The sequence below is a fragment of the Carya illinoinensis genome, chromosome 9 (assembly GCF_018687715.1).
Source record: "Carya illinoinensis cultivar Pawnee chromosome 9, C.illinoinensisPawnee_v1, whole genome shotgun sequence".
NCBI classification, from domain to species: domain Eukaryota; kingdom Viridiplantae; phylum Streptophyta; class Magnoliopsida; order Fagales; family Juglandaceae; genus Carya; species Carya illinoinensis.
The window spans coordinates 12556457-12568715 of record NC_056760.1 but is presented as its reverse complement, the minus strand read 5'-3'; the positions used below and the strand labels follow the sequence as shown (position 1 = coordinate 12568715).

General features: G+C 36.7%; 2 protein-coding genes across 3 annotated transcripts; both read right to left on the bottom strand.

Moving 5' to 3' along the window:
- Positions 1 to 247: 247 nt before the first annotated feature.
- LOC122276653 (protein phosphatase 1 regulatory inhibitor subunit PPP1R8 homolog) lies at positions 248 to 2940 on the bottom strand. The gene is made up of 2 exons (XM_043086527.1): positions 2080 to 2940; positions 248 to 1346 (listed from the first exon to the last, which is right to left on the bottom strand). The coding sequence occupies exons 1-2, from the start codon at positions 2493 to 2495 to the stop codon at positions 539 to 541; spliced, it is 1224 nt and encodes a 407-aa protein (XP_042942461.1). The 5' UTR covers positions 2496 to 2940; the 3' UTR covers positions 248 to 538.
- Positions 2941 to 5097: 2157 nt separating this feature from the next.
- On the bottom strand, positions 5098 to 12259 carry LOC122276238 (C2 and GRAM domain-containing protein At1g03370-like). 2 transcript variants are annotated; one of them, XM_043085810.1, is made up of 9 exons: positions 11364 to 12258; positions 9602 to 10852; positions 9052 to 9234; positions 8602 to 8885; positions 8369 to 8485; positions 7937 to 8199; positions 6524 to 6692; positions 5907 to 6179; positions 5098 to 5792 (listed from the first exon to the last, which is right to left on the bottom strand). In XM_043085810.1, exons 1-9 carry the CDS (start codon positions 11710 to 11712, stop codon positions 5598 to 5600), a joined length of 3084 nt encoding a protein of 1027 aa, XP_042941744.1. In that variant the 5' UTR covers positions 11713 to 12258; the 3' UTR covers positions 5098 to 5597. The 2 variants fall into 2 exon arrangements, with proteins under 2 accessions (XP_042941744.1, XP_042941745.1); XM_043085811.1 differs by having other exon boundaries at positions 5654 to 5792; positions 5884 to 6179; positions 11364 to 12259.

The window sequence follows — 12259 nt, the reverse complement described above, 5'->3', positions numbered from 1 at the left end:
AGCACACTAAACCTTGCATTCCTGTGACATTTTGTTTGGACACCGTGGAAAATATAATACGTGCTAAGCATCTATGAATGATCATTCATAGCAATTCCAGCTGAGTTATGTTTTCTGTTTTCACTTCTGTTATGGTCGAAGGGAAGTACCTTTGGTTGCCCCATCATATGCAACCTATCATCATGAGCTTCATTATTGTTAGACCAATAAAAGCACATTACCACAGGTTTAAGCATGACCAAAGGAATAAGCAGAAAACACCAAAAAAATACAATTCTTTCTGCCTCTTGGGTAAAATACAAGTTCAGAGTCCCCAGCCTTTGGTTATAAACTGTCTTGGAGATTTAAGAATCACTGGACCCTGGAGGGCCATGCAGAAAATTTGTTGATGAATTACAACATATTTTCCCATTTTCAAGGGAAGCAAGCAGTTTCACATAATTTTGAGGAAATCCAGCTTCTCAAAACTCAATCACATTATCAAACCCAACAACAGGACAACAACAAAGCCTTCCACATCCGATTCAGCGCACATCAGTTAGTCACCAAATAAATCGTCATCATTGTCATCAACATTACCTGAATTCCCACTAGATGCCTTCCCTTGGATATCTTTAATAGTAGAATCCGGTCCACCACCAGAACTAACAGAGGGATATGCCCAGGAAAAACCTACTTTTCCAGAAAATGATTCCCCATAGAGATCATCATAAATCCCGCTTTTTGAAGTGGTTTTGACCTTATTCAAGACTTCCTGTAGCTTATGAGTCACCCCTTTCTGGGAAGTAGGGTCCTCTTTCACAGAGGACTGTGGCTTTCCTTTGGGAATTACTGTAGACTGTACAAGGGACTCGTATTTTCCAACAAGACTTCCTTCTTTCATGCCTACTGGACCAGGTTCAGTTTCGACATCTGCACCATCAGAAACCCCAACGACTTCAACCAACTCTCCCCCAACTTGATCCCGGAAAGCCACTCTTAGCTTCTTTTTTCTCTTACTAGGCCTCTCTAATTGCTGCCTGTCATCTCTTCCCGCTTCTGAGCCATCAGATTCAATGGATTTAGACAGTAGGCCTGGCTTGCTCAGACCATAACGATTCAGAAGTGTGTTATAAGCCACTACAGCTTCTTCATCAGATGGATCAGGAGGCGGTGGTAAATTAATCTCTGTAGGCAGAGGAGGCCGAGGAAAAAGAGCCTCTTCATTCTTTCTCAAGATATATGTTCTTGTTGATGCAGCAAACCGCAAAGACTGCCCCACTTCAAGCTCCATAGGACTATCTTTAGTTAAGCGCTCATTTGCAACAAATGTACCGTGAGCAGATCCCAAATCAAGTACATATATGCTGTAGAAAAGATAACAGATAAAATGATGCCACAAATGCATGGGAAGAACTTCCAAACTCCACAACACTGAATCATGTTCAACAACAAGTAACAAGCAATGATCATGTCAGTACAAGTATAAATCGTGTGTGCTCGTGCCATCATAGAGGGCAACAACAGATTATTTTACCTCAGAACAATTAATGGACTTCTGGAACAACAAACGAAAACTCAATAAGATTGAACAAGAACCTGATATGATAAAGATTGGTTTTATGCTGAGCTAATTTTTGTTCTTTCTCAAGAAGATTATGATTTTTTAATTGATGAAATAGTATACAAATTAAACTAAATTGCAGCTGCACCAATTAACTTTCCATCCACCGAATAAGCAAGCCAATCCCACACTCTTTCCAAGCAAACTTTTGCTTGTAATCATCAAATATATCATATATGGTTCAGCTTAGGATTACCCTTATTACCTAAAATAAATCATCCTAGCGATTATTCTACATTAAATGGTTCATATTTTATGGTATTTTAATTTATTATCCCATCCACACTTTTCTAAAATTCATTATATATCATTCAGTTGAATGCTAAAATGGAAAAAAATATTTTAAAAACTCTTCTGTGGAGTCTCTAATATTCTATTTTAACATCATTTCAGAGAACATTATTTATCCGAAGAACGGCTATAACAACTAAAATAGAAAATCATGTCAAGGGGAGGACTGAGAAAAGATGTCTAACCTTCCATTCTTATGAGGAATGACAGCCGCGTGCTGGCGTGAAACCGACTGGTGATCAAGAACGAAGTCACAAGTATGAAACTGCCTCCCAAAGATATGCCGCCGCCTATCTAGATTAATCCTATCAAGAACCTCTCCATCCTTCAAAACCTCGAGGTAATAGACTCCCGGACGAGGCTCAATGGCCCAGTCGGGTGGTTGCCAAGTCGATTGGCCTCCTCCCACCTGAGTTAACTGTTGCGTCTGCCCCACCTCTTGAGAAACATGGTGCTGCTGCAAGGTGGGGCTTGAAAGTGAGGCCTTAGAGTTAGGGGCCAAGTGGGTATTGGGTTTGGCAGCGGAACTGTTGAGAGTCACCGAGAATGGTTCCAAGGATTGAGCTTTCTTGAATCGATCAAGACCAGCTCTTCCATACATTTCTTTTTCTTACCTTTTTCCTTAATCAGACACCTGATTAATAATAAAATAACAGCATGAAAGCAAGCTTAGCTAAAATGCAATTTTAGAATTAACAGCGAAAACTAGCTACAAAACGAAACCCAGAGATCCAGCAGCACCTAATTCACTACGAAACCCAACCCCAAAGCGTCGATTTTGCACATGCTTTGCAGAAACCCTAAGCTTAAAAAACAAAACAGTAAGCTTAGCATCGACACGATGATGATTGGTGATACGAAAGTCACAGAGGTTAAAACCAAAATATTGCAAGAAATAAATTTAAAAAAAAAAAAATCTGAGCAGCTTAAAGCCTAATTAGGGTTTCTGCAGCTACGGGCTCAGGCTCCTCTGGGATTAGGGAGTTAGGGAGAGAGAGGGCAATGGAGTGCAGAAGCGTCATTGGGTCTTAAATTGGAGGGCAAAAACTAATTTACCGACATCAGGTGTTATTTATGCCACTTTTCGTTAATAATCATCGGATTTGACTTGAAAAATCATATTTTTCGTTGCAAGTTTTAATAATTATTTTTTAAAAAAATTGAATAAATATAGTATTTATATAATAAAAAAATCATTTTTTAAGAGAAAATATTTAATAATTGATATCTATTTTTCTAAAAAAATATAAACACCTTAAAACTATATATAATTTTACTATTTCATAATTTCATAATAAGAAAGAATAAAAGAGCAAGCGGGAGCAAACATAACTCTAAGACCATTGACATTAACATTGGCTTCATCAAAAATCAAGTAAAATACATAAAATGATGAATATGTAAAAATAAGAACTGCATTGAATTAATTAAACTAAATAATAGGAAATTTTAACCTACAGCATTTCTATCATTTCCTTCAAATATGAAAGACTCTGTATACTCATTTTATGAATATTTTATTCCATTTTATTTCATATACTGCTCTCTTTTGTCTAAAAGTCTGCTATCTTTACTTTGCTTTATTTTGTTCTGTTCGACTGACTCTTTTCTTTTTCTAGAAGCCATGCTTCTCTGTTTAGACTCTCGTAAATTCAATGAAAATTCAAAAAAGTAAACATGTTTCGTGGAAAGAATTGATTTTATCTTTGATTCCTTGGAGATGAAAAAGATCTTGACTCTGCCAAGTAGAATACTTTTGTCAAAATGCATTTGTTTTAGTTAAAAAAATCTTGGTGAATGTTAGGACTCTGGCGTTTGGTTTAATTATTTTCTTACATTTTCTCGGCTGTGGTTTTGCTTTAATCATTTAAAATTTGGCATATAGTAGGTTTAATAGCAAAATATGAAAAAAAAATTATTATTAAAAAAATAATATTATATTATTATTTTGATGAATCTAATAACTAATCTAATGTGGAGTTATGGATAAGAAGATTTTAAATTTATGAAAAATTTGTACTTTTCATCAAATTTTAAAGATAATTTTGATGAAGTCAATGTGGATGCTCTAAGAGATGCATAACAGATCAAGACTAAATAAAAATAAAAAATAAAAAATGTCCGATAGATATAACAAATTGGATCCAGTCCATGTTTGGGTTAATAAAAAAAAATGAATAATGATAGATACAGTAATAAGTTATGCAAATATCGTATACTCATTTTGAAAAAAAGTTAAGTCTATTATTAAAATATTAATTTTTTATATATATAAATCTCATATTTACTCACTTTTTAAAACATAATATATTAGATCTCTTATCAATAGATGTGGAATAGACCTAAGTTAATGATGTTTAGAGACATAGATATGCGATTGCATGTGAAATTTATGTCCACCTTAAATTATGGGATCCTTTGAAACCCCATTTAGATGGGTTTTAAAACCCTGTTTAGAAGGTGTAAAGATCTCTAAATATAATTATATTTTGAAGATTAGAAGCTAGTGAATATGATAATATGCTCCCGAGATATACGTTTGACCTAGATGAAAGGAAAACTAAAATAAAGGAAAAAAAAAACATTATAAATAGAGGTAAAAATGAGAGGGAGGGAGGGAGTTCATCCCTACTCTCCTGTAAACAGAGGGAGTTTTATAGGATAGGAGAAGTGTTACAGTTACAAAAAGATTCTACAAAAGTAAAGTTATAAACTGATATAACTTAAAACATTAGATCTACTTATACTAAAAATAATTTTACAATCTAATATATCATATAAAACTATATCAATTTGTAGATTTTTGTAAGACCTTTTTGTGCCTAAAGCATTTCTCTTCTCAAAAAGGGAAAAAACATAGAGAAAGGGATAAAGAATCGGTCACTTCACAGATTATGCAACCTTTGAGTTCTATGTGATTTTCCTAAGATCTCCCCTTCTTTTAGTTTTTTTTTTTTTTTTTTTTTATCCCTTAATATTGTACTTGAAGAAAGTGTCCATATATTTTGTTCGCTGGTACATTAAGCGAGCGGGAGAGACAGTCTCATTAAATTCTAGCTTCCCAAACAGATAAGACTTGCAAAGAGTTACAGGGTTGGGATGACTAATGCTGCTTTCCATCCATTGCCATTTGCCAAAAAGGGGGAAGGTGGGGTTCAAACTTAGAATCTGACTAAAGCCGTACCAACAGCAAAGCCAACATATCCACATGAAACAAACGTCTAGTATTAATCCACAAGATAATTTTTGCACATTGTTAAAATGGCATTACAGCATGTCAAAGAACTCTACACTACATCAAAACAACATTTGTATGTACAAGAGGCTGCAAACAATATTCCTATAACTAGTATGACTACAATTCCAACATGTTAGTAATCCCAGCCCCAATTCTTCATTAACAACATTTGGATATATCATTTGAAATTCTTCTGCCAATCAGCTTACAAACCGGTTATGTCTAAAAGGAGTATCGGATATCCTACCCTGTCAGAGGTCAAATGAAAAATAACTCCCAACTAATCCATGTTATCAAAACTTGCTGCCATCTTCACCCGGTTCTGATAATGAGCATCAATCTCGACAAGAACAAAAGGGATGCAATCAACCCGTCCGATCCTAAAGTTCCATATAAAAGTAATTCCATCGGCCCTCTGCAATCAAAACCTATATCTTGAAATACAATATGCAGTTAATCCATACACTATCTTGCTGCAAACTCCTTCTCAACTTCAAAGAAGATCACCTTCATGCGATCTTGCAGATTATTCAGGATGTTCTTTGTAATCTTTTTCTGATGTCTAGTGCTTTTCAGCCATGCAATTCCAAAGAACACCCGTACATTACACTGCTCCTTTGTTTTGGAGGGTAAATCCTCAATTTGGTATCTAAGATGAAGCTGAAAGATAAGAAAAGAGACAGGTCAATATCGCCTACCCAAGAATGGAAGGAATAAACAAGATGAACGGGAGACACTGCAGCAAATTTACATTTAAGTACTCATGTGCCATACATTGAAATAGTCACCAAGTGGAACTCCATGGAATGTCATAACCTCTTCAACAAGCCATCCTTTTTTATCAGAAAGAGGGGACCTTTGCTGAGTACTTGTCACCTCTCCTCTATAACGGGAAATACGTTTATCAAATATGTAATGTATTTGCCTCTCGTAGATATCACCTTTTTCCAATTCCCACGGGGTGTAAGAGTAGTTAAGACAACCAGCCCTCTCCATTACTTTACGGTCCAGAATACCCCCACTGAATACCTCCACAAAGAAACTCGCCTAAAATCACCAACAAACAAACTTGATGGTCAGACATTAAGGGAAGACTTACAGTATTTAAGACTAGATTTTTTAAGAAAAAGACCAAAAACCAAAAAAAAAAAAAAAAAAAAAAAAAGGGATAAGCAAGGGTTGGGTTGTGTGCACTCATGCTCCTGCACACATATCTGCTCACACACAAACACTAATCTCTAGAAGGAAATTGAGGGATATTCATTTTCTGAGGCGCAGCATGGGTATTAGTGGAAAAGCAAAATAAGAAGAGATCTAGTCCTAAGAACCACACATTTGACTGCATCTTTATAAAATATTTACAAGTATATAACTAGAGAGAGAGAGCTTACAGAGACAGATAGAGCAGAAGAATAAACCTCAGACATGCTGACATCATCAAGGCCCAAGAAGGACCCACCCTCTTCAGTTTGGAGGTTTTTGGCTTCAGATTCTTCTTCTACCATTTGCACCTTCTGCTCAAGGCTCAAAGATCTAGCTTTCCATAAAGCCATTATTGTCCTATTGAGCACCATCAAATGCTTCAAATCAAAATCAGAGATTGAATGGATTCTTTTTCCTTTTTATCTTCAGATGCTATTCACTTACTAATTAAGCATGCATCAATAAGTTAAGCCTTCTTCAGCATTTCAAGACAATGAAAGGAGATCATCAATACAGTCTAAGCATGACTTGGGAAATGACAGAAAGACGATTCTGATAAGAGAAAATGGGTGCAGATCGTTTCAAATATACATCTTCTAGTATCTAATTTTAGTGTAGATATCCAACATTATAAAGTATGATGTGGTTGCTAACTAAGCAGATCAAACAATATGCCCATTGAATGCAATGGAATTTATGTCAGCTGAGTATAAGTTGACGCAAGCTCTAGTAGAGAATTGAAGTACATAAGGACAAGATGGCCATAGAATGAGTTGATTCACTGCTATGGCATTAAACATGAATGGCAAGCAGAAGTGTCAAATTATTCTGATGTTGAACAGACTATCATGGCCTGACCAAACAAAAGGATCAACATGGATTTAATGAAAGTAATCACAGTTTTTTTTATTAAAATTAAAAAAAAAAATAGCATAATTTTTTTCTTACATTAAAGGAACAGTATTTTGTACATGCTCTTCATTACAGCTGAAATACCCCACACGGGAAAAAAATGCAAGTGGCAAAAATAAAATCTATCAAAAAAAGTACCTGTACAAGTAAACTGACAAAGATGGAATGAACCAAAATGTGCCGAAACATACAGGAATATACGAAAAAGAAATCCAAAATAAACTGAAATTTTAAAAAGAATTTACAAGTACGAGAATGTCTATCTCAGAAGCAATAAAGTTATATTTGTTGCTGGATGATCAAATAAAAAGAAATTTAAAAATACTGCCGCAAAGTTTAAATAAGATAGGGCCATGACTTTAAGTGAATGAACTTGATAGAAGTTACAGGAAGCATAAAAATGACAACCCTAGAGCATTTTTTTATGAACGACAACCATAGGGCATAAAATCATTAAGAATGGTCAAGTCATGCAGGCATGCATCAAGAAGTGTGTGAGTGAAAAGCACTTGATAGAAGTCTAGATTAAGGAGCTTGAACCCGATACAAAAAAGGCCAAATAGGATAGCAAAATAAATATAATCTAACAAAAAAAATGATAGAGCTGAGGAAAAATGTAATTGGAGAACTTCACTTTAGCTTAAAGAAGTGAGCATGTTCCATTATAAGATGCTCTTTTATTTAGTTACCTATGTGCTACATTGAAGGACACAAAGGACTGGAAATGGAACTTCAGCCTGCCTTCCTCATCTTGTGTCTTTGCCCCATGCCTGGCATCCATACCTCTGCCTGGCCGGAGAGTCATGACAACAACTGGACTCCCCATTGATGACAGAGTAGGTGGAACAACTTGGATATCTTCTATATCCTCCCAAAGGAAAAAGAACTTTGTCTTGTGTCCAAATAAATTTGTATGAAACCCAATTATTCTTGCTGATAGAAATAGGCGACCCTGCAAAGAAACAACTGCAAGTTGATGAGATGGAAGCCTGCATCAGTTAAACTCAAGAAAGGCAAGATGGCAACATTTAATTTTTCCAGCTACAGCTTAAAGATTAAAATGGTTTAAAGGAAGTGTGTAATCTTAAACTTTCAGCATGATTAAATCATGGCAACAGCACCTGCAGAGGCATTTTCCGTTTGAGGTGACAGGTAAAGTCATTAATGAGAAACTCCTCTGGTGGAAGCGCAAAGAGTTTTTGAAAGGCTGAATTTGTTTGAGGAGACCGTACATTTATCTACAAAAGTTTCAGTTGAAATTAGTAATAGAAGTAGGCAAGCCAAGTGTAACGCTTAAAAAACACCCAAAAATGCACATAGCAATGTGGATTTCCAAAGCCGAATTGGCATGTACCTTCTTCCCCACCTCTTTCTCCATCTTACTTAGGTACTCTTGAACAACATTCACACCTCTAGTATTGTCCAAGAAAATTCTTAAGTGAAGCTTGGACTGGCATGCCTGAGCTAACTTTCCTTGAAGGGGAATCCACACATCAGCTAGAGCTGATATATTAGTTTTCAGAAAGTTTATTTCAGCATGTCCCAGAGATGTAGCTTCATCAAAAGGTCCATCAAAATCATAAACTTCCACGTCCAGTACAGAAGGAGGCTCATCCATTGCATCAAATTCAAATATTTCTGCAAAAAGCAACAAGGTAACAAGAAGAAAAACAAACAGGTGAAAATTCAGATTCAGAACATATTTAGATAAAGATTATCCAACTACTGTAAGATCCACACTGTAACAGAATATAAGAGATAACGATATGAGCAGAACAATGATGCAGAAGAAAATAATATTCACCATTCCATTGAGGATCAGATTTCTGGAACTTGATTGAGCTGGTTCTAGTTTTCCCATTACAAGTAAACACAACATATGGGTCAGAGGACCCACTTGAATCAACGGCTGCCAAATTATTTCCTTCAATCAAGGCAACAGTTAGCAACCAGCCGTCTCCTTGTGCTTTGATTCCATGATCACTGCCTTTTAATTTGGATACATAAAGAAAATAAGTCATATTCAAAATGAAAGAAATAATGTCATAGAGAGATACAGATTCAAGGCAATAAGGTCTTTAGGCAGTTGAGACATAGAAGAATCCTCCAAATGCTAAAATGCAAGAAACGGAAAATGCAGAAACAGTGAGAGCAGTAATTGAAAGAGAAAAAAAAAATAGAGCGTTCAGCTCTCTGCTTCAAATATTTACTGATGGCATTTTTAGTACCACTGACAATATAGACTGATTATAGACACCTCAGAGACTCAGATGGAGAGGGGTGATATTCTTTTCTTTTCTTTTTTTGCTAGGTTTGTCACTAATAAAAAAGGGCAACTATCCAGGTGATATTACCTTTTTGCACTCTGGCCTGCATGAAGCGCGAAATCATCCTCAGTAGCCGTTCGCCCTGAAGAACCAGGATGCCACATGCTATGAATTCACCAATCGAATCTGGCAAGTCAAGCCCAACAAACTCGAGCCCTTGAATTGTGCTGGGTGTAGCCAGCCAGATGTGAACAAGTACATACAATCCCATAAAAATTGTAGAAACTACCGTAAAATTGGCAAAGTACTGTACAGCTAATTTCCAATCTGATTGGGGCTCCACCTGTAGTGATGCCAAAGCCTGTTCCTTATTCGACCCAAGTTCCTTAGAGTCGACAGGCTTAACACTCTGAGATAGTAAACCAGCATACTGCTCAAAACTCTCCTTTAAACCTTGACGGGCTCCATTTTCTATCATTCCTTTCATCATGGTGCTTTGTAGAAAATTCATTCGCCATGATACTACAAAATGGGAAGATTGTTCTCCAGACGGCAGTTCAGGCCCTGGTGTAAGGCAGTAGAGCACTTCTACCTTAAAAGTGTTCCCGTAAATGACATCGGGAGTGCTCACGCTTGAAAGAACTGCAAAAGAATTCCCATCATCTTTCAGATACATTTGCTCCTCAGTAGCTTTCACAGCCTTGATTAATTTAGTAGCAGCCTTAATGTAACTAACCACTCTTTTCAATCTATCACCACCATTTTCGAATTTCCAAGGCCCTATTAGCAGTTCTGTAGATCCCTGTAGATCTGCTAATGATTTGTAAAAACTTGAATTAGGTGAAAATAGTAGAGAGTTCAGGTCTGCAGGTGCAATCTGATACAATTGGTCAAGAACCACTCCTCCAGGTAAATTGATTGGAATTTCACTATCTTGATCCTTTGACTCCATCACCTTCATCAATTCTTCAAATGTATCAGAAGAAGACTGATCATCGGACTTGTTCTCAGAAACGTCAGATACAGACGTTTCAGATGGCTCTGGCATGTCAATGGTTCTACTGGAGGTGGACGAAGAAGCTGCACCTGAATGTTTATTGAACATCTGAGCTATTCGGCCAGCAAAGGTCTTCTGTGCACCAGACTTATCTTCCTTAGAGGATGCAACTTCTTCACGTCTCACTGCAGAAGGTGAGTCCAGTGGGCCACTGAAAGACCTCGAAGGTGAATCAGTTGTTTCATCTGCATGCTTTCTCACTTGTGACCCATGATCGGCATAGCCATTCAAATCCAAGAATGAATTATTTTGAGAGAAGTATATTGTGAGAAGAATTTCTCCTGCAGGAAAATATCATGACAATTACACTTTCCTCGAGTGAGTTAAAGACTACCTAAGAGACTACTTCAACCATGTTAGGATTTGAATTCTTAACTTCAGACCATGGAACTATATTTCATTTTAACAAAAGAATTACCGAAAATTAAGTGGTGCAATCCAATTCTGAACTCAAAATACAGAAGCAGATTATCCTTTTCATGACAACACTTTGGCCTGGGTATTGTAAATAAGTGATGCAATTAAATTTTTCTCCACCAAAACGGGAAAGTAAATAAAGAAAGCTCACAATTCCAAAAATACCCAAATGCTGCCTTTAAAACCTCAAAGCATAGCAATTGAAAAGAAAGAGAAAACTTAAGCAGTCAATAGCTACAAAATTAAACAAACATAAAATACAGCATTACCACGAAGAGCGAATTGCAGGCTTGAAACAAGCAGCATGGCAACTTACTTATGGAAAGACATCAAAAACTTAAAGACCGCAATGAACAAAAAGAAATCGAACATTACCACAGTCCTTGTTCTTGGACTTCTTATTCTTTGGTTGCAGAGAGTACCAAGCAGGTCCAAGCGACTGGTCGTCCGAATCAAAGACCCGGGACACCGGCACCTTGAGCTGCCCGACAAAGTCGTCGTTGAAGTACTTGTCCTCGTCCAAAACAGAGACAAGTAGCTCCTCATTCAAGTCGTCGACCCGGAACCCGAATTCCTCGTCCCACAGGGGATCCAAGCTCTTTTTCACCACTTTGGTCTTCGCCTTCTGTTTCCCCAGCTGCAACCTCACGTACGGATCACTTAACCCGTTCAAATCCATTGCCGGTAAATTCCGAGCCTCGATAACACGCACCAAAAGCTTCATTCTTTTTTTATATATGTAAGATCAAAAGGAGATTTGTAGAATTATTATGGATAAAAGAGAGATTATTTGGGTAAATGTGGGACTTGAGGGTTCTTCATTGACGAACAAAACATTAAAGCAGAGTTAAGAAGAAACCGGGAATTTGAATAATCCCCTAAAAAGATAAAACTTCAGGAGAAAATGGTAGTATTTTTGCACGTATAATGCTGCGAAAATTGCTGGCTTTGACCATCAAGATTTTTATCGATTGGAATGAAAACACGAAGAGAATAGAACGAACGAAAATTTCAGAAACAGAGCACAAAACATTTGAGATGGAACTTAAATAGGATCGAAGGAGAGGAAAGAACGAAGGAAACTCAGGAAATTGCAGAGCAAGACAAGAAAACAAAACCAACCCCGAAAAGGGAAAAAAAAATAAAACCCAAAGAATCAGAGAGACGATTGGATTTATTTAATTCCGGGGAAAAGAAATGGGAAAAGTTGTGGGTTATTGACTTGGAAAAGCTTGGCAACTTTTCTCTGCTTTCAATCTGTATTTTCAATC